Source organism: Pseudoliparis swirei, chromosome 2 (assembly GCF_029220125.1).
Source record: "Pseudoliparis swirei isolate HS2019 ecotype Mariana Trench chromosome 2, NWPU_hadal_v1, whole genome shotgun sequence".
NCBI lineage: Eukaryota > Metazoa > Chordata > Actinopteri > Perciformes > Liparidae > Pseudoliparis > Pseudoliparis swirei.
The window spans coordinates 9,299,481-9,324,512 of NC_079389.1; the positions used below are offsets into that span (position 1 = coordinate 9,299,481).

Here is a 25,032-nt window from a genome sequence, read left to right on the forward strand (position 1 = left end):
GTAAGTTTTCATCGATGGGTCACCCAGTCAAAGGCACAACACATGTTGTGGCATCACTGATGGAGGCAAATAGGACCAAAGCTGTGGAATGCTCTGCCTGCACCCCTAAGGTTTGCTGATTCCACAGCATCATTTAAACTCTGTCTCAAAACATACCCGTTTACACTGGCGTTTGGTTGATTTGATCATTCTATGACTTTTTATCTTCTGTTTATTTATTTTATTGCACAATAATTTTTTGTACTTTTCTCTTTAATCTGTTTATGTTTTGACCCCTGTTATTGCCAACTTGTTTTAATTGACTTCTGTACTGCACTTCGTGACACTTTGTCTGTGATAAGTGCAATATGAATAAACTTTACTTACATCATTTATTTGCAGGTTGAACATTTTAGCTTCCTGCCCTGTGATGTTTTACCCCTTGTATACTAAACAAGAAGTAAATCACATTGAAAACCAGTGAAATTACCTGTTAAAATAAAGTAGCAGTAAATTACATATATTTTTTGCCAGCTGAGTTTTGAAGAAGAGATGTCTTTTGCTATTACATTTTTCAAATGTAAAACAATTTTTTTTAAACTGATGCAGGTTGAACTCAGAAAGACTTCATGGACTTCGCTGCTTACACCTCCCTTTTTGTTTCATCCCACAGCATTGTCTCAGTTGTCTCAATATCAAGTGACCCAAAATGACCAACTCATCCCTCAACCCATTCAGCACTGAGGGAGGAGCTGTCTCATCCTCTAAGAGCCTCATGTGTCTGAGATCTGCATAGCCCAATAAAACCTATAAGTCAGGCCATGCACTCGTTATACTTCATGACCCATGTCACACAGTCTTTCTTGATGATTTTCTGCCATCCAATTTCTCAGCAATTGTCATGTTGAAAGCCACGTGGAGGCAATCCCTGCAATGAGACATGTTATATTCTTATGAGTATTTGATATTCTTATATATGTAAATAGTGCAAACTATGAAGGCTTGCAATGTGTGACTCATGGTTAATGCAGCAGCTGCCCAACTGCATCCTCTTTCCTGTTGTCTAACAACAATCAAAAGGAGAATGTTACTGTCACGGGTGGTTAGGGGCAAGAGTTCATGCGCAGAGGAACAGGACAGGACTCAATGTGAATAACAAAAAACTGTCTTTACTGAACAAAAGGTGCCAAAAATTCAAATAAGTGCGAAAAGGGGCAGGCCGAGAATCGGCGGGCAGGTGAGGAATACACACTAATAACAAGGAAGACAGACAACAATCGAAAGACTGGCACAATATATAGGGGGGAAACAGGTGTACGGCATGAGACACGAACAAGACGAGAGTGGCTGAGGGCAGGTGCAGGGAATGAAACAATCAAGGAGACAGGAGTGGCTGGGAGCAGGTGAAGGGAATTAACCAATCAAGGAGACAGAGGAGACACAGAAAAAGGCCTTACAGTTACTCTTCAAAGGGACATCTAACCACATTTTTTTAAACACACATCCCCCCACAAGTTGTTTCACACTATATGCCCAAGACAGAATGTTTCGGATACACGTCCCCCCCCCCCTACCCAGTACACATCCCTTCATCATTTTTTCACTCAATATAAGTCTTTGTGACTTTACCTCTAGAGATCTCACTTCCACAGGCTCGTTGTGACTATAACTGAGGTTCTTGCAAGAATACATTATTTCAAAGATAATTTCTGTTTTACGATACTTGTCATTTCAGCTTAAGACTCAGCATTAGGTAATTTCCCACCACATCCCTAAATCAATGCACATGCTCTGAATTGGAAATGTATCACCTTTAAAGAAGCACTCAACATCACTTAACCACAATCATTTGTGCTATACTTCAGGTAGTGTCTCAACAAACTGGACTTTGATCCACAAATCTCACATTTCCTTTTACATGTTCAACTGTGTCACTAAAACGCTGTCTACCGGTGTGGTAGAGATACATCAAGCATGCATGGTACCTACAGCTTGTAAGGGCCCCTACTAATATTTTTTGTTAACAAAAACTCTTGACTTTGTGTTTCCTTTTCTTCAATGTCATTGTAGTTGTATTATTTTATTAAGGTCAGTTCCTCCATCATAAGATAGCTGACTATGAAATTGTGTACCAAGAGTGGCAACTACATACTAAAGTACAAGTTTAAGGTTATTGCATTTGACTTGATTATTATACTCAATGCAACTTTATGCCCCCCAATTTTTTTTCAGAGGGAAATATTGTACTTTACACTCCACTATACATTTAAAGAGAGCTATTAGTTATTTAATTTTGCATATTAGGATTTTACATACACAAGATATGAGCTTCAACAAAATGATAATATATGATAGGTTAAACAACCCCACCACAACAGTATATAGAGTGGTTAAGTTAAACATTCAAATGTGACTAATTCATATATCAGTTATTAAATTAGCCAAAAATGACTACTTACCATATATCCTACGTATATTTAACTGCTAAAACGTTGTGTTTCTACTTCAGTTAAATTATAAATACAGTAGCCTAGCCGACTAATATTAGGCCTATGAACATGTTCAACATTTGAGGAAAGGACCATTTAGACCCATGCAATAAAAAATGCTTATATATTCCCCAAAAACATACACATATTACATATTAGGCTACAACAATAATTCAATTCAATTCAATCCAGTTTATTTGTATAGCCCAATTTCACAAATTACAAATTTGTCTCGGAGTGCTTTACAATCTGTACACATAGACATCCCTGCCCCAAAACCTCGCATCGGATCAGGAAAAACTCCCAAATAACCCTCAGGAAAAAAAAGGAAAAAACTTCAGGAGAGAGCAACAGAGGATCCTCTCCCCAGGACCAGGATGGATAGATGTATGTGTGTACAGACACAGAAGGACAGATTTAGAGTTAAAATGAATATGATGAGTGTATGAATAGTTCATAGGAGACCTCCACGATCCATCAGGCAGATGGAGGTAGAGAGGAGGAGTGGCTCGGAGTCTCAACAATAACCAAGATATTAAGCCATACCATTTTAAATGCTGCCTGTCTCATATTCATACCACACACACTGAGTGCGTGGTCACGTGTGAGCGAGTCACTTCCTGTTTAGTTTCTGCTCGATGGGATTTTACAGCCATGCCTTCGAGGTCACCTGCACAGACTTCCTGGTCCAGGAGGGAGGGGGGAAGGAAACCTCGCTGCTCACCGAGGAGGAGCCTGCTGGTCGACTTCCAGTAGCTGCCTGGCCACCGCCTTCTTTCTGCTCACCCCCTCCCTCCCTCGCTCTCTCCTCCTCACCCTCCTCCTCCTCCTCCTCAGCCGCTACTGCAGCAGCAAGCAGCCTGGGTGCCTCCTGGATTGATGAAGAAAGCCCCCATGCACGGCACGTCCCCCGGCACGATGGGCCGCGAGCGATACACTGCGTTGATGTGTTGATATTGAGATATTTCAGTTATCAAATATGAATCATGCATTTGATATTTCTGGCCACTTTGCTCGTGAGCATCCTTTCGCCTTGGCTTCATCTCTCACTAGCGTCATCCGGTATGTATCGCAATAGCCTGCTCAGGCTTTTTTTGGTAACTTTCCTCAAATTAGATACAGCTTTCACTTTCTGTGTTGAGCTAAACAATCATTTCTGGTTCTGTACTGCAGGTGCACATCATCGTGCCTACACCCCCACCCCCCCTCCCAAAAAATTATATTTGATTTAATATGCAGCGTCTTCTGCGTGATGGTGCATGATGCAGACCACAGCATCTTTTGTTCAGTTTATAAAGAAATAGTGCTCTTGATTGTGTATGAGTATCATATTTGAATTAACTGTTGCTGGGACTCTTTTACTTCAAGTCCATGTTATTGTATGCTATTGTTATTATAGGCTATTTGGATTTATATTGCATTATGCACACTGCAAGTATCTTTCTGGTGCAGAGTTTTTCACTTTGTCACGCCTACCAAAAGTATCTTTCAACGAAATGAAGCTATTTATATTCTGTATTATAAATCAGCCATATGTGCTTGTCAGTGCGAGACAGCATGTAACCAATCATTCCGAAATGTGTCCAGAAGAATCTCAATAAAGCCGTGGCCACTTGCCTCAGTGTTATCAATGCGTTTCATGAATTAAGGATGACAGCTGGCTGCGTGTGTGTATGTGTGTGTCAGGTTTTTTCATGTCTGTGCGGTGGCAATTGTCTTCCAGGTTCTCAAGTATGGGACAAGGTTGAGGGGGACGCAGTGCCAGCCCTGCTCGAGCAACAGGAAACTGCAGCACCTGCTACAAAAAATACAACACACCATGCAGTAGAGCATGTGATCACCTACCCCTCGCGGTTAATATACTACCTAAACGAGGACTCGGAGAGTACCTACCACGACCTGGACACCCGGGTTAAGAACCAAGCCACAAAGGGGCAGGTAAGCCAGCATCGAGGCGGGATGGGCGAGGGAGATTAACACTGGGATGTGGTGACAAGTTACTTCCGAGAAATACCTTTGTGATCAATTGCAGCAAGGTGTAGTCACATAATAGCGTGCTGTGTGGACAAGGCTTTGAAGTTTAACATCCATATTCTCGTATTAGACCTAATGTCATTTTACTGCACAGTGTCAGACAAAGCAAAGACACCCATCCCATGCAGCACATTAGCAGCTGCTGCATGCATTTAAGAGCTGGAGTGATGCCAGAGCGACCATGTTGAAGGAAGCTATTCTTCCACTCCACCCACTGTGTATTACCATCTGCCATCTATCCGACACATCTGTATTCTTTGCACTGTGCTGTAGACCAGAGGATGTTGAAGGTGGACTCTGGAGGATTTAGGTTCGTCGAAAGCGATAGTTTTATACTTTTTTTGCACCATCTGTAGTCACGACTCGTTTCTACCTTACAGGCAGTCCACCTTGCCCAAGCCAGTTTCCAGGTAGAGGCCTTTGGCACCCGATTTGCTCTGGATCTATCATTGAACACGTAAGTCCTTCTCATCCTATCTAACTACAGTAGTTCTTGTAAGCTAAATCAATAGATTAGAGCTACTTTCTCTTTTTACGTAAAGAGACAAGATGGTGAAATGATCCACTCCCCGAATCTCTACAACGGAGGTGCGAAGTGCAAAGTTGGCACAACTCAATTAGCCATATTTACCGGAAGTACACCACGGGAAAATAACCCAAAATGTTTCGTTTAATCATAACAAACTTATAGACTTGTGGTTGAACCTCCAGTGTGAGTGAGTCGTCTGTCTCTCACAGAAAATATCTGCTGAAAGGATTATGTTGACAGTAATGTGCAGATGGTTGGACATCAGTATTTTTTATTCATCCGGGGGTTAAAGAGAAGCTGTGGAAACTTTCCTGACACAACAGAGCCACCCTGACACTCCCTATGGATATTATAGAAAATACTGTAGCGTACGATTACAACACATAAAATGAAAGCATTAAAAGGAAGCTGTGATATAGGGTTTTATTTATTAATGCAGGGCTCTTAAGTTGAACAAACTAAAACGTAGGCAGAATGTAAACTGAACGTGCACGTTAGCTCTATTGAGTAGGAAACGTTTAAAAGGTATATAATTCATTCAAATAAAGATTGGATATTGCTATAACATCATGAAAAATGAACGCCTTGCTAGGGCGTTAAAAGGAACAGAAATTGCAACATACTGACTGTGAGCAAGCAATGTGTCATAGCTGACACTAAAATGACAACAAATGTGATTCCCATCTGTAGATGACTTTTGTTTGTAAATTATACGTTATTTTATATGTCAGATCAGTGATTAATGCAGCGTCAGTCGACGATAATGTAGTCAGGGAAACTGTAATTGAATCAGCGCGCTAGTTTCCAGAATCCTAGTTTCCAAAATCCTAGTTTCCAGACTGCGAAAAGCAATGTTGATTCAGCTGCCAGACTACAGAAAGACGGTTTAGCATCTGGAAAACCAAAGTCACGATCTTTAATGAGGCTTAATTGGTTTGCATCAAAATCAGCACAGAGACGGTTAGTCTGTGTCCTGTGATCACTGTCCCATTCGGAGACGCGTTGCTCTGGACACTCAATGATATTGATTTACTGCCATTGCAAAGTAACCGGTCTGCATGCGTGAAGGCTTTATGCACGCGTGTACAAGGACTTTAAAATGTTGATTGGATTCCAAGTCGCTTGATGTGATTTAAAGCTATATAATGTCATAAAATAGTGTAATGTTATGTTGTCTGCATTGCAGAGTGCTGTTAGATGTTAAGACTCAGACATTTGGATTGCTGGTATTCAGTCTCTAGATAATTCAAAAATTAATGTCATTACTTTAGCAAAAAATTAAACAATTTGAACTAAAAGTGAAAAGCTTTAATTGGTGGAGGACATGTTCGTGCCTCTGAATCTAAGTGTATCTTTTTCTAAGTGTGAGCATCATTTCAATGACACTGTAGAATCCTACAAAGTGCAGACTTCAGCAGTTTTCTGCAGTGAATACTGTGTGTTTCATTGTGCAACTGTACAAGGTCAGATAATATCGGAGAGGCTCCACGAATTATGAACTTGGCTTTGAGTTGATACTCACGTATCAGGTAGGCCAATGGGAGAGTCATCCTCAATATTCAATATCTGTGTCTTTCTCCCCTCTTTTCTAAATTGAATATATTCAGTCAGGTTTTGTGGAAAAGAAAGGAAGCAGAAGTTAAATATGTGTATTGTTTGCAGCATATGTTAAGTAGCATACAGACAGACACAGGAGGAATTGCACTCTTGCCCCGTCATTCCCAGCTCACACAATCACGCGTCACATTTCCAGAGATGTTGTCCGGTATGTTATCGTCGTTCAGGAAACACCACATGATCCGTCAGCAGCACAGAGGCTGGAGAGGGTGACCTTGATTCCTGGCGGTCTGCTCATACCGTAGCTTGTCTGTGAGATACATGAGCTCACTTCAGTGTGTGCCTTTTCATGTGAGAACAGGGGTTTGAATTCTGCTTGGTGTTGTAGCTGCGACAGTGCTGATCTAAATATAGATAGGTCTGCAACCTGACAATGGGTGCTACTTTATCTGCAAACCTCTTCCTGTACCTCGGACTGCAAACTATTTCTTTTGATCAGAGAAGATATTTTTCTCAGTTGAAACAAATCACATGTTGAGAGAATGAAAAGTGAACAGATGAGGAGAAGAGTGAATAGATTGAGTGCTGCTTGTTGAGAGCATCTCTACTTATTTAGACTCATTATTTCAATGTGTTAGAGGTGGGAAGGAACAGTACTGACGAGTGTCACTACAGGATTTAGAGCTGCATTTGATCTGGCGCCAGACACGAGAACCTCCCGCAGTTCTTTCGGTCCTCCCTCTGCTTCGCCAACGTCTCGTTTCCCAGATGCTGCTGCTGACAGACCTCAGGGCAGGACTCCCTTCTCAAGAGCTCCACACACTTTCACAGCTCTCTCACACACACACCCATACAAACACAGGGCCTTTACCCCTCCATGTGCTGCAGTGGTATGTGTCCCCCCCCCCCCCCCCACACACACACACACATACAAACACAGGGCCTTTACCCCTCCATGCACTGCAGTGGTGTACTCTCTCTCACACACACACACACACACACACACCCATACAAACACCACTTCTCAAAGCGTAGTCCACTCACCTCGCCCTGCCTCATCTGTGCTGGGCTATTTATAGCCCCTCACTCAGGAATCTCTCTCATGCCTGGACTCTCCTCTCATAAGGGGGCACTTCCTGCTCCTGTGCCGCTGAGCATCACGCAAACATGTCACACTGCCGGTGAGACAAAACTAGATTCATAAACATCCATCTTTTTTTCTTTTCTTTTTGTTCTGCTCAGGTGCAACGCCACGACACGCCCGTGTAGAGCAGGGTGTTTTTTTTTGTTTTGCAAGGTGACGAGGAAAAAAAGTGCCATTGTGGCAGAAATTGCAGTCTCTTGAAGTCAGCTATCAGCGAACAGATTGAGTGTGGGAAATGGTGAGGGACGCTGACTCAGAAAGCAGGAACTGTCGGGAGGACCATTGTGTTCAAGGTGAAGTCGAGGCTTCGCAATCATTCATCACATTAGGCGTCATTGGCAGCTTTCAGACAACTCAACATTGTTCTGTTCCTGTTATATGTGCTGTTTCTCAACGAGTGATCTACTTTTGGAGGATTTGAGGAAGAATCTTGTTCTGTAGATGAACTCTGTAGTTTCGTGATGATTGATTTGAATCCTCTGGTTCTCTATGATAACCTAAGGCCACTCTGAAAAAACAATTGTGGAGATCGTGTGACTCTTTTTGTCACAGTATTTATTGGAGTTAATGCGTCATAGTTCTTCCTGGAGGGAGCCAACATTTAACATATCCGCTGCACTTTTGAGATGCAATGGGAGTGTTTGTGCAGGCACAGTGATGATGAGTGTTCTTGTTTAAACGCCGACCAAAGCACTACTCCCCGCTCGGTGAAAACCACAATGTATGAGTCAAAGAAATCAAAGGCAGAGAGACTCTATTTGTGTTTTTTTTGTATTGTCACTGCATCACATCTGTCCACCTTAATCGAATGCAATTTCTATTTTTACAGTGACTTGCTGTCTTCAGATTATGTTGAGATCCACTATGAGGCGGGCAAACCTGTTTTGTCAAAGGTAACGTCTTTGTGAGCTGTGACTAAAATGTTACAGCTCACACCTGTTCAGTGTTCTGTGTTTTCTACTGTTTTTATTTTGTCACGCATTTTGTCGGTTAAGCAAAAAGCATAAATACGCTTTGTCTCAACTTTACGAAATAGACTTTGAACCAAAAGGTAGGAACAGATGTGAGTGTTGAGATCATATAAATCAGTTTGTTTCCCAGCTTTCATCATCAAGCCTTCTGCAAATTGGTAATCATAATGACACTGCAACTGTCACATCAAGGGAATCTTCTTTTGCAGACTAGGAAAAAGAACAAAATGTACAGGAAGAAGAGATGGGTTGATCAATATAAAGAAAGATAGACAGACAGAGAGATAGACAGACAGATAGGTAGGTGGATTAAGGTGGATGAAAAGAAAAGAGATAAATGAGAGGAGGGAGAAATCATGTTGGGAATGAGAGCTGGTTCCGGCTGCTACTGCTGCTGCTGATTCAGGCACAGGGCTGGGCATACTGTAGCTGAATCAGCAGGGTTTTGCTCTCCTGCAGCCTCCTGCTGGAGCTCTGGTCACATGACGAGGGAGAGAAAGCCCTCTGCAGTATCAGTGCAGTGTGGGATGGGTGAAGAGAGAGAAGCAGAGAGGGGAGTGAATGTCCTCTGCTCACCCTGGAACTGACAGCTGAGTCACAGACAGTGCCAGGACCCACCTTGCAATGTTTTAACTTCCCATCTCAACAAGCAGAGACCCCCTGCTGAAATGCTTTGCGAATGTACCAAATTGGCATCTGTGAGACCAGCTGTGACCTCCTCGGAGACGTTAGAAAATATATGATAATTAAGTGAAGAAATATGACACATTCACCATGTAGCGGTGAATCTGAGTCCTCATCTGTCAGTGTAAGCACATTCCTATGCTGTGTCTTCTCCCCTTAGGGTGGTGAGCACTGTTACTACCACGGCCAGGTGAGAGGGAACGATAACTCCAATGTGGCCTTATCTACCTGCAACGGGCTGCAGTAAGTGAACAGCAGAATTGTGTGTAATCATTGGCGTGGTCAGAATAATTCTGGATACGCTCATCGCTGCTCCTCAGCTCCTATTGACTCGGTATCGAATGTCTTCTCTCTCTTTTCTCCTCTCTTTGCTCGGCAGTGGGATGTTTGACGATGGCGTCTATGTGTATCTAATTGAGCCCTTACAACAGACGCATTCTATCGTAAGTTATTCCTGTCACAGGCAATCAAAAATATGTATCGTACAAAGGTTTTGACCCGCTTACCTCCTGGGTACGCCCTCTGCTGTTTACTGCTTTTTTAGATTTTTAGCTGAGGATAACCTAATCACTCATTACTCATGCGTACATTAGCTTTAGGTCTAGTATACTCAATTTGTAGATTGTTTAAAGGTATTTGTTAATTTCAGTATCAGGCTGTATTACAAGTGGTGAGTTGTATCTCATTTGTATCTGCTGGCTGTAGCTTCATATTCATATTCAACAGACAAACTCAAGGGTGGTATCACTCTTCTCGTCTCACTCTGGGCTGTGAACACTTGTTTGCCTCACCCATGCAGGATACAGCTGCAAGGCCTCACAAACTAAGAAGAACAGCCTCCCTTCGGTGGAACAATGACTCAGAGGAACATGGTAAATGTTTTCATCACTGTGTCCTCCCAACATTTCACCTCCTCCTCCTCACTCCTCGACCGTTGATCATCGCCACACCTCTTTTGACCCTGGCGTTAGCTTCCCTGCATGTGTGTTCAGTATGGCCACAATAAGGGATTCCTTTTTACTTATAGAGCTTTAATAAAAAACAATTTCAGAAAGGGAAAACAATTTACTGGAATGGATGTAATATCGCTAAAGATGGGTGTCAAACTTTACTTTCATATTTTCACATAGTATAAACGGGTGTGTTGCACCCACAGTTTTGCATGTTTACTGTAATTTAACTCAGTGTGGAGTTCACGGGGAACTCCAGACTGAGTTTGGGTGGAAAAACCAACTCAGAAAACCATAACCCTGTGGGCTTGAACTCACAAAGGAGGTATACACAACCCAGTTGTAAATATGTGAGTTGAAGTGTCACTATTTCCTTGTGTGTGTTCATAGTTGAGGAGGAGGAGGAGGAGGAGGAGCAGCTCTTCTCAGAGCTGGATGACTTGTCCTGGCTGAAGCGCAGGAAAAAGCGAGCAGTACGTTTCTGATCTCACCGCTCTCAAAAGCAATGCAACCAACATTAGTTCTCCAACCCTTGAATTGTTATACAATGCATTTCATAACTTTGCATTAGATAGTGTGGTCGATGTCAAGTGTGTGATCTTAATGGGACTATCCAGAAAACAATCTCCTTCCTGATAATTGCAGTTTTTTTGTTTTTTTTGCAGATGCCTCGTAATGTATTTGAGGAGATGAAGTATTTGGAGATCATGATTGTCAGTGATCACAGTATGGTATGTAACTGGTAGTTTCTCATACATATAGAAAAAATTGCTCATTAATATTTTAGACCTACTCTGCTCCCCCTGCTGTTCCCCCCAACAGAGGGAGCAATACATTTAGCATAATATACTGAGTGAGCGCCATCAAATCACTGCAGCTTATTTATCTTTGCACTTGTTCCCTTCTGCCTGCAGTATAAACGACACAAGACTAAGCAGCACACAAGGAATTTTGCCAAGTCGGTGGTGAATTTTGTGGATGCTGTGAGTAACCAGTTTAGTTACTGTTGTTTAGTTACTGTTGTTTAGTCAAGTGCTCACGAGCAAATGTAAGCATGCTGACAAACGACACTAATATGGTGAACATAGTGACGGTAGTAGCTGCTCTGTAGAGCCTCACAATGCTGGAAGAAGTAGAAATAGCAATACCACTCTGTTACAAGTAAAAGTCTGACATATCTGATTTATCTTTGCAAAAGTACAAAAGTATTAACTGCAAAATGTATTAAAAGTATTAAAGTACTTGTTGAGCATAATCGTTCCATTGGGAGAATTATTGTAATATTATTACTGATGCGATAACACTTGGGCCTTAGTCGTATTTCAATGTTGCAGCTGGTGGAGGTGGAGCACATTTGTTGTTTGAGTCCAGCAGAATATAACATTTCACCCATGATAGCCTCGATGTCGCATAAGTACAACACACAGGCATTGAGACAATGATAACTCCCAGACATGTCCTTACAGTGTGAAGATACACGGTACAGCTAAGGCCTTCCTCGTGTGACATAATGGAGGACATCGCTGTATACCCGAGTCGGCCCCATAGTTGTCTTTTGTTAGTCTTTATGGTATTGTGCGGGTGTTTGCACTCGTTATGTGTAATAACACTCCCCTGTTCCTCCTTTTCCCCAGTGTGCTGCATCCCCTCATCTGTCCTCCTCAGACAGTACCGATTCAAATTCACACCCAGTGTTGTTCTCCTCTCCCTGTGCTGTTGCTGCTCTCTTTCTCTGCCTCTCTCTCTCTATGCCTTTATTTATTCCTCCCATTCACTGCGCGCTTCATGGCAGATCTTCAAAGAGCAACTACACACACGAGTCGTGCTCGTTGCTGTGGAGATCTGGACGGACAAGGATCAGATCCCCATCAGCGTGAGGCCGCTGGAGATGCTGCGGGATTTCTCCAAGTACCGGCAGCAAAGCATCAAGCACCATGCCGACGCTGTGCACCTCTTCTCGTAAATTCTTCATTTAAATATATAAATATGTGTTTGCAGCACTCTTTGATTTCAAGCCAAGATTTAAGCTTTATTTGCAATAATCTTCTTTAAGTTTCCAGATTTTTCTTCAATTGTCCACGTGTTATTTTATTTGCATAAAGCAGGTGAATGATGGCTTCTTGTTCACATTGTATTCTCTCTGTATGTCTTTGTAAGTTCACGGTATTAAAATAGCACTGTGTCTTGAGGAGTAAATATTTACAAAAAGTATTGTAAAGTGAAATAAAGTATTGCATTGTGATGTTTTCTCTTCTTATCGCATCTGTTTTTCATGTCTGCCTCTTTGTCTTCCATCATTTTGTAGAAATGTGACCTTCCACTATCGCAGATGCAGCGCGGCATACTTTGGAGGCATGTGTTCTGGAAGCCGAGGCGTAGGGGTCAATGAGGTCAGATTTGCTGTCTCACAGTGAGCATCACTCTGCATCACAGAGAGTGACTGCAGGTGAATAATCCCTGCTCTGTGCTGTGTCCACAGTACGGCACCAGCTGGTCCATGGCGGGGTCTCTATCCCAGAGCCTGGCTCAGAACCTGGGTATCCAGTGGGACCCAGCCTCCAGGAGAAGTATACATGATACACATGTTGTTATCCCTCAGTTAATGTTAATGAAGGGCATGGTATTCAAAGCCACAATGTCAATGTTCAGATCACTCAAATTACAGAAAACATATTTAGATATTACCCCTAGTTGTATTTAACCATGCAGATAGTTTTAGATTTATTATAAATTTACTTTGGGACAAAACTGTCAAAATAATCTACTGTAATTTGCTGATGTTTTGAGAGAAAATGGACTCAGATGACGGCTGCGCCTTGTCTAATATTTGGTAGAAAATAGTTCTCAATCAAACTGTCTACCGAGTAGTCTGTGGTTCACCCTGATTAATCCGAGACATAGTAGGAATGTGCTTTGAGGATCATAAATGAAATTACCCTTCCATTGCATTGGCATGGAAGCTTAAATCTGAAAGCTTCAGATAATAAACCATAACTGTTGGCAAGGGTAGAAACCTATGGGCAAAAGTAGCATAATATGTTGTTTTATGTTAATTGATGTGTCCAGAAAGTACGCAATGTAAACCCGCATGACAACATTGTTTTTTTAGAAACTCAAATGTGTTTAGATGCATTTAAAGCAGCCTTTTGACTGGACCAAACTGTCTCTTGTCAACTCTTAAGCTCGAAGCAGATGATTCATGCCATTAGTTTTAAGATCACAGTGCCGAATGAGGCAGAATGCAGAACAGATGCCATGTTTGAAGCTCAACCATCAGAGAGATTATTTTTATGGTCCAAAAACTGGCCAAACTTGAGAGAAAATTGTCGGGGAAACTATAATTATTCAGCTGGAGTTCAGGCACTAAATCAACTGATTATTTTGAAGTGAGATGATAAAGTATAAATTATGTTTGCATATTGTGTTTAAATGCTTGTCTATTTCTGCCAGTGCGTCCATCTCACCGTCTGTTTCTGTGGTTTTTCTGTCCTCTCTTTCCTGTTTGCAGAGGAATGTGGTTGTCCTGACTCGTGGACCGGCTGCATAATGGAGGACACTGGGTAATGTCCGACATACCCCTGAGACACACACACACACACACACACACACACACACACACACACACACACACACACACACACACACACACACACACACACACGGGATAGTGGTACAATTACAGATGCTTATTTATGTTCACCGAAAGGTGTAATTACGCTCTTGGAGTGTGAGAATTAATGCAGAACTTGTAGATAAATGTTCTGTTTTGAATTTACTGATTATTCAGAACCTCTGTTCAGTATCAAACCTTTTGTTTACAATTCATAACTAAACATTGAGTCAGTTAAAGAATAAACTGATGAGTGCATGTTAATACTAGGTATAATTTATAAATGGGGTCAGTACGCTTCTATCAACTACTGTTATGTGATGACATTGACAATGGGCACATTATACAAGTCACCTTTCCCTTTCCTTGTACATCAAGGCATTTCATTGCTGCTTTAAAAAAAATCATAGTAATTCATTGTCTTATATTTTCATCTGCTCCCATTGCTATATTTATTTTATTCCTGTGCTTTGCTGAATTGGGAGACAACATTTCAAGGTAGCAGTTGTGTAAATTAATGGACACATTTTATATCATTTTAATGTAAAGTGATCCTTGCGCTGAACTTGTTCTCAAGATATTCTGACAGAATTGTCAAATGATATCTGCAGGTTTAAAAAAGTCTTCAATAAGTCTTCAATAAGTCTTGAATAATTTAATTTAGGTATTACAAGAAGTGTAAATAATATTTATAAATGTGAAATATGTTCTCTCCTGTTTTAGGCAGTAATGTTAGTTCACTAATGTATCTGATTGCTGGCTGTCAGGATATGTTATACATTTATTAAATACAATTGTGATTGTGCAATAATCTTTTTTGTAGAGTTCCCATCGTTTCATAATAGGAACATTTAATGTAAAAAAAAAACATCTGCCGCATATCCAGGTCCAAGTTACATTAATTTAATAATTATATTAGTTGAAATGGGAAGCAATGACAAATATGTGATATTATAATGTCCACCGGTTTTTCATCATACAGTTTTAAGACGGTAGGATTGGGACTGGAAATGAATTCTATGTGGAACTGAAAAGGTCTCAAAAGGTCTCACACTAAATCAGTGTGAAGAATTTGTGAACATGTGCAGTGAACATTAATTGATAGCCGTGTCAGTAGTCATTAATAAATAGCTTTAAACAGGCGAGCAGTGTGTGTGTGTGCATAAGATGCTTTAACTTGGAAAGCTGCTCATCACACACACGGCACCCAACAGCATTTTGAACCTCGCTTCCATCATGATTGGTCTGCACCTACAGTTCTGGTTCATTCTCACCAGGTGTTCTCTCTCTTCAGGGTCCAACACCCACGGAAATTCTCCAAATGCAGCATCTCAGACTACAAGGAGTTCCTGTTGAAAGGTGGAGGCTCGTGTCTGTTTAACAGGCCAACTAAGGTCAGACTCTCACAACTTTGCCCCGACTGCCATGAATCACACGTCTGCAGCGCAGTTTACACCCGCCTGTCTTCTTCTGTTAGCTTTACGAGGCCACAGAATGCGGTAATGGATTTGTGGAGGTGGGAGAGGAGTGCGACTGCGGAGCGAGAGCGGTACGTGTCTTTTACTCCAGGACGTCAGGTCCGTTTGTTGTCGTCTGTTTGTTTAGATGGATGAGGCGCTTTCCAACGTTTATTTTCAGGAGTGCTACAAGGACTGTTGCAAGAAGTGCTCCCTCGCCAACGGGGCCCACTGCAGTGATGGCCCGTGCTGCAATAACACATGTCTGGTAGGAGTTTGGTCACGACCTGAAAAGTTTTACAGCAAAACAAAATAATTTTTACCTCTGACTTTTATCTTCTCTCCTTTTCTTTTCAGTTTTATCCACGAGGTTACAGTTGCCGCTATGCTGTGAACGACTGTGATATCTCAGAGACCTGCTCTGGAGACTCTGGACAGGTGTCCTTGTCTTAAACTGTTACAGTTGTTTTGTTTTTTAAATGCTCATTCTTTCAACATTTAATATAATGTGCATGATTAAAAAGAAGTGTTGTTTTGTGACTGTTTGCAGTGCCCTCCCAATCTCCATAAACAAGACGGTTACCTCTGCCAGATAACCCAGGTAGGCACCGGGTGACATCAGAAATGAAGCAGTCCTGCATCAGAATAACAGTTTGGGGAGGAGCTGACTGAAAAATGTATTTACCATGCTGTTATTTCTCCTTCCCGAAGGGACGCTGCTATACCGGAGAGTGCAAGACCAGAGAAAACCAGTGTAAATACATCTGGGGGTCAAGTAAGATGAACATTCCTTTGGCTCGCATCAGCTCATCATAGTGAAGTGTCAGAGTATCATCATACAGAGACACTGCATGAAAGGAGACTCACTGAAGTCAGTGCTGTGCAGGTCATGCCTCTTTTCTTTACCCCAGAGGCCGGAGGTTCGGAGAAGTTCTGCTATGAGAAGCTGAACACAGAGGGCACAGAGAAGGGCAACTGTGGAAAAGATGGAGACAAATGGATCCAGTGTAGCAAACAGTGAGTTTCAAGACAAATTAGAGTCACTCTGGTATTTCCCACAGTATCAGCATGGCAGTACTTAATATTTCTACATTGGTTAATTTTTGGTTTGTTAAAGATGGTTTGAAGCCAACCAATAGAAGGCAACACAGAGCACAATGTGCTGTTTTGCAGCCTTCTCAATATCACTGCATATTTCCTTTATTTTTGAGTTTTTTAAACCGTTTTTTTTAAATCTGAGATATAGTTTTTGCAGCAAGACTCTAAATACATCCATTTTGAAATGCAGGGCCACTTTTCAACACAAGATGATTTTCACAACTGGCCACAAATATAAAAGAATACTTCACCATTGAAATAACAGTTTGTATATCAATTACTCAACGCATTTTACGTATTCTTAAAGAACACGTTTTTTTTGCTCTCATGCCACCGCCATGAACGAAGAACCCGAAAATGTAGTAAATCCTTGATGAATTGATGTGAATGGAGGCCAGGATAACAACAGCAAAACTATATCGACACATCAACACATCTGTTCACACTTTGGCACAACTCCTGCAGTTTAGGCCATATCCCATTCATCCAGCTGTATGCTGGTGTTTCAGGTGCATTGTGAGTCCTGCATGACATGGTAGTGGCGGAAGAGTTTAATTTTTAATTCATCAAGGATTTAATTTGTTTTGGGATATTTAGTTCACCGTGGAGTCAAGGTAACACAGTGTGAGTAATTGATTTATAAATGGTCATTTTAAGGGTGAATCATTCCTTTAATAGCTTACTGTGAGGGGACTGTTGTGTCAAGATGTACTCATTGAACGCTCTCTAAAGTGGCGAGCGTTCAGTGGGTCATCTTGTCACCAAATTGCCGGCTCATACTTTCCGTATGTCGTGACCTTGATTCTAAAATGCTTATAATGAGTTAACTATGTGGAATAAAGTTAAAGTGTTTAGAACAAGGAAGACCTGACAAGGCAAAATGTATGATAAGTGGACGATTGGCATCTGCAAAGACTCCTCTGTGTTGTATTTTTCAGTGATGTGTTTTGTGGGTACCTGTTGTGTACCAACATCGGCCGCAACCCACGCATCGGCATGATGAAAGGAGACATCACCTTAGCCACCTTCAACCCTCAAGGCAGACTGGTAGACTGCAGGTAAATCCTTGTATACTGCCAGATATTACGAGCTGATATAACATGTCACTGTCCTCCGTGATCCATTTCTTCTGGTTTAATCTTTCATGTAAGAGTTTATGCTCCATCCCCCTCTTTCCGTATCTTTCCGTCCCTCCAACCTCTCGTCACAGTGGCGGCCATGTCCTTTTGGATGATGAGACTGATTTAGGCTACGTGGAGGATGGGTCTCCGTGTGGGCCGTCAATGATGTGCCTTGACCACAAGTGTCTGCCAATCCAGTCACTCAATATGAGCACCTGCCCTAGTGGACCTAATGGACAGGTGTGCTCTGCCCACGGGGTGAGTCCTGCTGTACACTGACACACAAGTTACACTTTGCTCTCTGAGGTCTTGCAAGGCTTCACTTCATCATATCACGTAACTGTTTTTTATTGTTGTGTCTAGGGAACCAACATGTACTGTAATACCAGCACCCTGCCACTGGCACACTTAGATGAAATGTAGTCATCAATAATATATTATGATAATATTAATAATAAACTGTGTGTTTTTTTGTTTTTAAATGTAGCTCAAAGTCTTTTACTTATCCTTTTTTTAATAATTAAACAGCACTTAGCCAAACAAATTCAAACAAATATATTTTAATGCAATAAACCAGTAAAAATAGCAAACATTATACACAGAATAACATTTCATTTTAAATTTACGATGACTAAATTCTATTTAACTGCTTTGGTTTCAGGGTTTTGTGTTGTGCATACTGTCATGACTTACTGGGACACTTATAGAACAGAGCCATTGTTATTGTTATTACTAACACCTGTGCTATTCCTTCTATGACAAGTCAAGACGTCCGCTGTGAGGAAGGCCGATTGGGTTCCAATACATTCTGGTTCATCTGTTGTTGTGTAATTCAATCAATTAGATTAAGTTCTGCCTGTAGACTGGCTCTGCTGTAGTTTGCATAATTATATCCGTCTTAACGAAGCAGCTGACCTGGCTTACAATGCAGTTGTAGCTCTGTGATATAATTAATCTCATCTGGATCAGTTTCCAGAAATGTGTCTTTATCGTTATAAACTTTTTACAGTGTAGTAAGTGTTTATGTGGGATCTTTTGTTAACTGTGGGTGAAAAATCCAGATGGTTCCCAAAAAAGCATCCCAGTGTGTCAGCAACTTTATTTACAGCTCGCACGTTTCCCTCGTCGCCTCATCTATTTTTGTCTGATCTGTACAGGTGTGCAACAATGAAGCTACATGCACCTGTGACACCACCTGGGCGGGGACGGACTGTAGCATGCCTGACCCGCCTAAAGAGCCTGAGGCCACTCAGGACGAAGGACCCACGGGTCGGTTTTCACCTCTTTCAACCTCTGCTGTCCGATAAAATGAATAACACACACCTTTATGTACACTGATTTGATTTAGCCAAGTTTTACGCTGACTTATAGACTTGTATTTTCGTTGTTGTCCTTGTCAGTCACACTGTTAGATCGGAGTCAGCACACAGTTTCACAGGTGTACTGGGGTCATGAAGACTTTCCAAGTAAGATGGCGACTGCAGGAGAATAAAACAACAGCGTTACATGTGTTATGTTTTTAGAAGATGAAATGAACACACAGTTCAAGCTGTACACCTGACACTTTGACCACAGGGGGGACGGGCGAGGTGGCTAAGGGGGTGGACAGCGTCACAGAGGGAACCGTGTCACTTCATCCATGACTCTGAAGCAGACGCCTGCTGTTTGTTTTTGACAGGGTGGTAATAATGCTCCTTTTCCCTCTGCACAGTGAGCGTGGCCACTAACAGGCTGATAGGGGCAGTAGCAGGGACCATTCTGGCCCTGGGGGTGATTTTTGGAGGCACAGGGTGGGGAATAGAGTAAGCATCTTTAACCCTTTCACAGCTCTTCCTCTCATAGTGGTGCCTCAGTGTGCGGGCGGTCTCGTGAGCCGGCCTGAGCCCGTATGTGCGTCCCGGTGGCTTTGTGTTTTCTTGTGTGTTGGTGATGACCATATAATTGTCATGTGATTGGATGTATTCAGTGTTGTGTGATTGATTGATGGACTCCTCCTCCTCCCCCTCCTACTCCCCATTACTACACGCCTCTTTCTTCACCCTCCCTCTTCTTCCTCTTGTCCCTTTTCTTTCTCTAATTCTTAGTCGTTACGTTGTTGCTCCTGTGATCCTCTCCTTTCTGGGGCATGTGGGGCATTTAGGTGGAAAACAGACCTGAGAAATGTCCAGTTAGTGACCTGGCTTGTCAGTCAGTGGTAGGCTGTGTGGTGACTGGGACCCTTAAAACATTTCTACTGCTCATACTGCAGACCACATATGCACATCACCTGTCAATCTGTGTTTGATTATAGCTTGATAGTGATGGATACCCAGGGTCTAGTCGTCTGCACAACCTAAACGGACAAACCACTGATAATCACAACCTCAACTGACACCAGATACATGTAAAGATTCCCAGGGCCTCTACTTCATTATCCACATGTTACACACTAAAGGGGGCATGCAAACTCAGTTTCAGTCATTTTTCTGTACAAGTACTATGGTTATGTTTTCTGTTCCATGTGAAATCGTCATTGTACAGTTACATGTTATTTATACAGTAAGTGAGTATAGAAACTCATGTCTTTTTCCCCATAACCCTTTACAGGTCCTAGTGCCACCAATCTAATAATAGGCTCCATCGCCGGAGCCATCCTTGTGGCTGCCATAGTGCTGGGGGGGACTGGATGGGGCTTTAAGTAAGCAAAACGCCGCATGCCTCTCCTGCTGTAACTCTAGCATCCCTGCTGCTTCTAGAGACCAGGGTTTGAGGTCCTGCTCCAGAATATGGACCCCAGTGTAGACAATACACAAACACATGATGAGCGCATATCTAAACTGCTCAACTCCATCCGGTGTGCAGTCCTGGTTTTTATAAAGGAGGATGCGTGGATGGATGTGTAAAGGGTGATTTGGAGAGACACTGGGCTCCATGTGGGGCTCGTCTGTTGATCTGTAGCAGAACCTCAAACTGATTGGACGGGCAGAGCTTACGCTTGACATGCATGTTAAGTCCTGATAACAGACGGGAAACAATATGTTTAAAAGCTTAATAATACTTTTTTTTAAACGTGTGTATGCTTGTATTGATAAGTTGAAATCGTTTTCCCCTCTGAAATCCAAAGCTAGGTCTCTAATATCTAGATAAATAAGTTAAGTCTACTGCTAAATATCCTGCTGTCTCGAGCAAGAGGGGTGTTACACATTTTAATTTAAATAGACGTAAAAAACAAGTGAGAAATACAACACTGCTGCCACCAAAGCATCATGGTCTTCACCAAAACAAACACAAAAACAAGGAAAGAAAGTAGCATAAGAAACATTTCTGCATGTTAACTTGTTGATTTGGAGGAGGTCAGTTCATTGCACAAAGGCTGAGCCAAACCCAGATTGATTTGGTCCAGGTTGTCATGCTCTCATCACCTCCATGATCTTTTTCTCAGTCCGTTACTGTTTGAGGGTGAGACTTTAAATGGAGTGGTGAGAGCGACAGAGAGACAGAGACAGAAGCCAGGACCCTTTTTGTTGGCCGCAGCCTTTGTGCCATGGCTGGCCACACCCACCTGAGATGGCCAGGCTCCGCCCTAGAGCAGAGCAGGACTCTCGGACCCCGCCCACACCAGCTGCCATTGCTGCCTGCTTCATAGACCTGGTACAGACACGGCGCATTGCACTGCATGAACCACGCACATCAATAGTGCCACCTTCAACTGGCCTACTATTGGAACAGGTGCATGACAGAGTGATAGAAGCCCCACAGCAAGCCACAGTACGGGGAGGTTATGCATCACTCCTGTTGTCCTATTGTTGTTGTCCCACTGTTGTGGTCGTCGGTATTGTTGCTGCTGCTGCTGTGGTTGTTGTTTATGTGGTTGTCTCCTCTTTCCCTCTTCTCTAGAATGTATTTTATGTTAGCTCTTTCCTCCCAGATTGTTATGTTTTGAGTGGAACTAATGTCTTTCCCATCAAAACGGGTAATAATGTCTCCTACACTTCTTCACCTTGTAAACTGATGTTGCACGAACACGCCGGTCGGAAGTTGCCTGCAAGAGCGCGAAAGAGGACATCTATATTCATAGACCTTCAAAATGTATTCATTAGCTCATTTGAAACTGGGTGAAAGTTTTCATTTAAATCACTCTCCGATGCTCAGTGTCACAAATCAGGACGCAGAAGAAAATATGAAGACTTAAGTGGAATGGATCCAAAATAGAAATGGTCTTCATCCTGTTTACCAAACTACCAATCATCATGAATTGGGATGTAAAGATTTATGAATATAAATACCTCTGACTGCCTCTTTACAGTCAAGGCCAAACTGGCTCAACATGGACCAGCCTTTCATCCCTTCTTGGAAGTCCACGAATAATTATATAACCATGGAGATCATTTCTCTTGAGTATATAGCTATAACAATAGCTAATGAATTGTTAGTGGCAGTTTACTTACGAGTCTATTATTGTAAAGTGAAGATTTGAGTGTGGTTGCTTGTCCAGGTTACAGTAGCTGTGTTACAGATGGTATTATAGCATACACTGACTCCTGTTTCTTGTCTCCATGTAAGAAATGTGAAGAAACGGCGATACGACCCCAACGCTTCAGCCATTTAACCCGAGGAGAGACGGCAATCACAGATGGACTCCTTCAAGGCTCCCTTAGTTGGCTACCTGACAGCTGGACTGCACTTATTACTGCTGATCTTTGGCATTAGATTTACTTGAAAAAGACATAGTGGACATTTTAACAAATTCCATCGTAGGGACGTTAGAAATGCAGCCTTTTCAACTCCACCTCACCCATGTAACAAACCCCCACCCTGATCTCTCACGTGACAGAGCTCCTCTTCCATCCTTTAGTGCCAGTGCACAGGCGTTCAGGCGGAATCCACACCACTCTCTCACCTGGCATGACTATTCGCACAAAAGCGTGCTGCTTGCTGGCCCCCTGGCATGAAGAGCCTTCTCTGCAGGGCTCTGCATGGCTACGAAAGCTACACCGCAAACACATAGGCCTACAAAGAAAAAAAACCGGAATTTTCTAATACAGGGGGTAGCCTCGTTAAACAACCAAACCCAGTGGAAAGATGGTTGAAGCTCCTATAGTTCACGTTTTAGGGGCTGTAGATGATTAAGGAGGCTGCATGTGAGGACCCATAGGGGCAGTGCAGACCACCGAGTGAATGCACACACACACAATTGTACATAAATGAAGAGTCGAGGTTTGGAATAACGGCATATTTTAATAGAACATCAATTGCTTATGATCTTATTTTTTTAAATCTTAGCATGTTGTATAGCGGGTGTTTTTGGTAATGTTCTTGACAACAACAAAAAGGGATTTGGGTCACAAAATTGTAATTTGCACGCTGCGCAGCTTCCTGCCATTGTCTGGGCTTTCGGTCAAAGGTGAAATTCAGCGGACAGAGTAGCCATGGCGGTCGAGGAGAAAGAAGCATGTCAGACTGATATCGCCTGAGATTAATGTCACAGGACACCCCCCTCCCTCCCCCTCCCGGAGTATCTTCAACAGTGACGCAGAAGCCAAAGAACCAATCACCTGAACATATGGATGTTGTTGCACACAGAGCACTTTCCCCTCTGTCTGCATCCAGCGGTGCCTCTCCTACTGCTGAGGGCACAACGTCTGTCCATGCAGGCGCTCATCTGTCCAGCCAGGTCTCACGTAACAGTCCTCATTAACACCCACTATACTGGCTTAACCTTTTGCTCTCATAAACTCTTAGCAGAAATCAAGTTCAGCTCTTCCGGTAACGCTGCATGCATTCACTATAGTGGGCTTATAATTCTATATGGGAGTCCCCAAAATCTGCAAGAAAAATATGCTACAAAAGGTAGGTGCATGTCAACAACAAAAACATTTAACTTTTATTTACTATGCAAAGAGAGATATTGCACAAACGTATGGGTAAATTACTATCAACATGGAATTTCAAAAACATTCTGCGAATCAACGAATCTATTTGGCCACTCCTATGTCTGGTTTCACTTTGCTTTGTACTCAAACTATGAATGGACAAATAGAAAAAAAGAATGAATTAATATTTCCAATGAAAAGCGAGAGAGCACCCTTTTACATTTGTGGACCTGAAAAAAATTGTTGGTGTGTTTTTCATCTGGTCTGATATTTTCAATTCTCACACATGCACACGCACGTACACAAACACACTGTATGGTGCCTGTACATATCGAGGCCTGAACAGTTTTCTTGTGCAGGGCTATTATTTCCAGTCCAGCTGATAGTTGGTGTGTTCCAGGTGCTGCCATAGCACTGGCATCGTTGTAATCCTCCATGTTACTCATCATCTGGTGTCCCTCTCTCACTGCATCATGTACATTTGGACGGATGAATAAACTACTGACACATTTTATCTGAGCGTTTCTGTGTTTTCCCTGCCGAATCATTACTACTTATTAAAAATATTTTATCTCCTTTAGTATAACAGATATATGACTGAAGATTTAAGACGGCAACTCTATTTTTTTACTTGCACATTATGGATTATTGTTGAAAGCACTTACATATATATAAGACCGCTGCGTATATTAAGTTGCTTCAGATTGGTCTGAGTCAGTTTTATTACTTCAAGGCTTTTTAACAATCACATATTCACAAACAACTTATTAAAGTAATTTGAAATTTTGGGAAATATAATTATTCGGTTTCTTGTTTGACGATGACATTGATATCGCTGTCCAACCAATTGTTTACAAAGATGACCCTGGGACCACAAGGATGTGTGGCCCTTTATTAAGCTACAGCCAAGTGATTGTTAGCCGGCAAATAACTCTCTAGTTCAAGTGTGGACATGGTTATATTAATTGGTATTGATCCCAACATATAAACTTGAAAATATTGAATAGGGGATTTCTTAAAATGTCCATGTGTTCAATTATTCCATCCCTTCGTCCATTATCCTCTGCTTATCCAGGGCCAGGTCATGGGTCAGCAGGCATAGGGGCAGTGCTTCACAGAAGCCCCTCTCCCAGCAATATTATCCAGCTCTTTCTGGGGGACGCAAGGAATTTATCAATATGAGATTACGCAATATGTAATAATGCAATATGTACTAATGCAATATGTAATAACATAATATGTAATAACAATGAAATTAATTAATTCATTACACAATATGTATTTACGCGATATGTAATTAATTGATATGTAATTACGCAATATGAAATAACACAATATATAACAACGCAATATGTTATGAAATTATGCCATATGAAGTTACACCGTATGATATTATGTAATCCCTCCAGTGTGTTCTGGGTCTACTCTGGGCCCTCTTACCAGACTTCCACAATAGTTGGTGTAAGAGCTCTAATATCATGTAAAAAGTTAAGACCCAAGGTCAACTTTACAAATGTTAAAGAAATTGAGTGAATTACACAATATATTTAAATTAAA

The 25,032-nt window shown here is 41.9% G+C and overlaps 1 protein-coding gene across 4 annotated transcripts; it reads left to right on the forward strand.

Moving 5' to 3' along the window:
• Positions 1 to 3,342: 3,342 nt before the first annotated feature.
• On the forward strand, positions 3,343 to 23,989 carry LOC130202527 (disintegrin and metalloproteinase domain-containing protein 23). Of its 4 annotated transcripts, XM_056428142.1 has the most exons (27): positions 3,343 to 3,530; positions 4,192 to 4,406; positions 4,883 to 4,959; positions 8,562 to 8,625; positions 9,548 to 9,630; positions 9,767 to 9,830; positions 10,187 to 10,259; positions 10,728 to 10,810; positions 11,003 to 11,068; positions 11,252 to 11,320; positions 12,130 to 12,296; positions 12,643 to 12,727; positions 12,817 to 12,904; positions 13,846 to 13,897; positions 15,242 to 15,341; positions 15,425 to 15,496; positions 15,586 to 15,672; positions 15,762 to 15,842; positions 15,955 to 16,005; positions 16,116 to 16,179; positions 16,316 to 16,421; positions 17,441 to 17,560; positions 17,713 to 17,881; positions 18,781 to 18,892; positions 20,210 to 20,300; positions 21,045 to 21,253; positions 22,166 to 23,989. In XM_056428142.1, exons 1-26 carry the CDS (start codon positions 3,455 to 3,457, stop codon positions 21,166 to 21,168), a joined length of 2,439 nt encoding a protein of 812 aa, XP_056284117.1. In that variant the 5' UTR covers positions 3,343 to 3,454; the 3' UTR covers positions 21,169 to 21,253; positions 22,166 to 23,989. The 4 variants fall into 4 exon arrangements, with proteins under 4 accessions (XP_056284117.1, XP_056284126.1, XP_056284147.1 ...); XM_056428151.1 differs by lacking the exon at positions 21,045 to 21,253; XM_056428172.1 differs by lacking the exons at positions 20,210 to 20,300; positions 21,045 to 21,253.
• Positions 23,990 to 25,032: the final 1,043 nt, after the last annotated feature.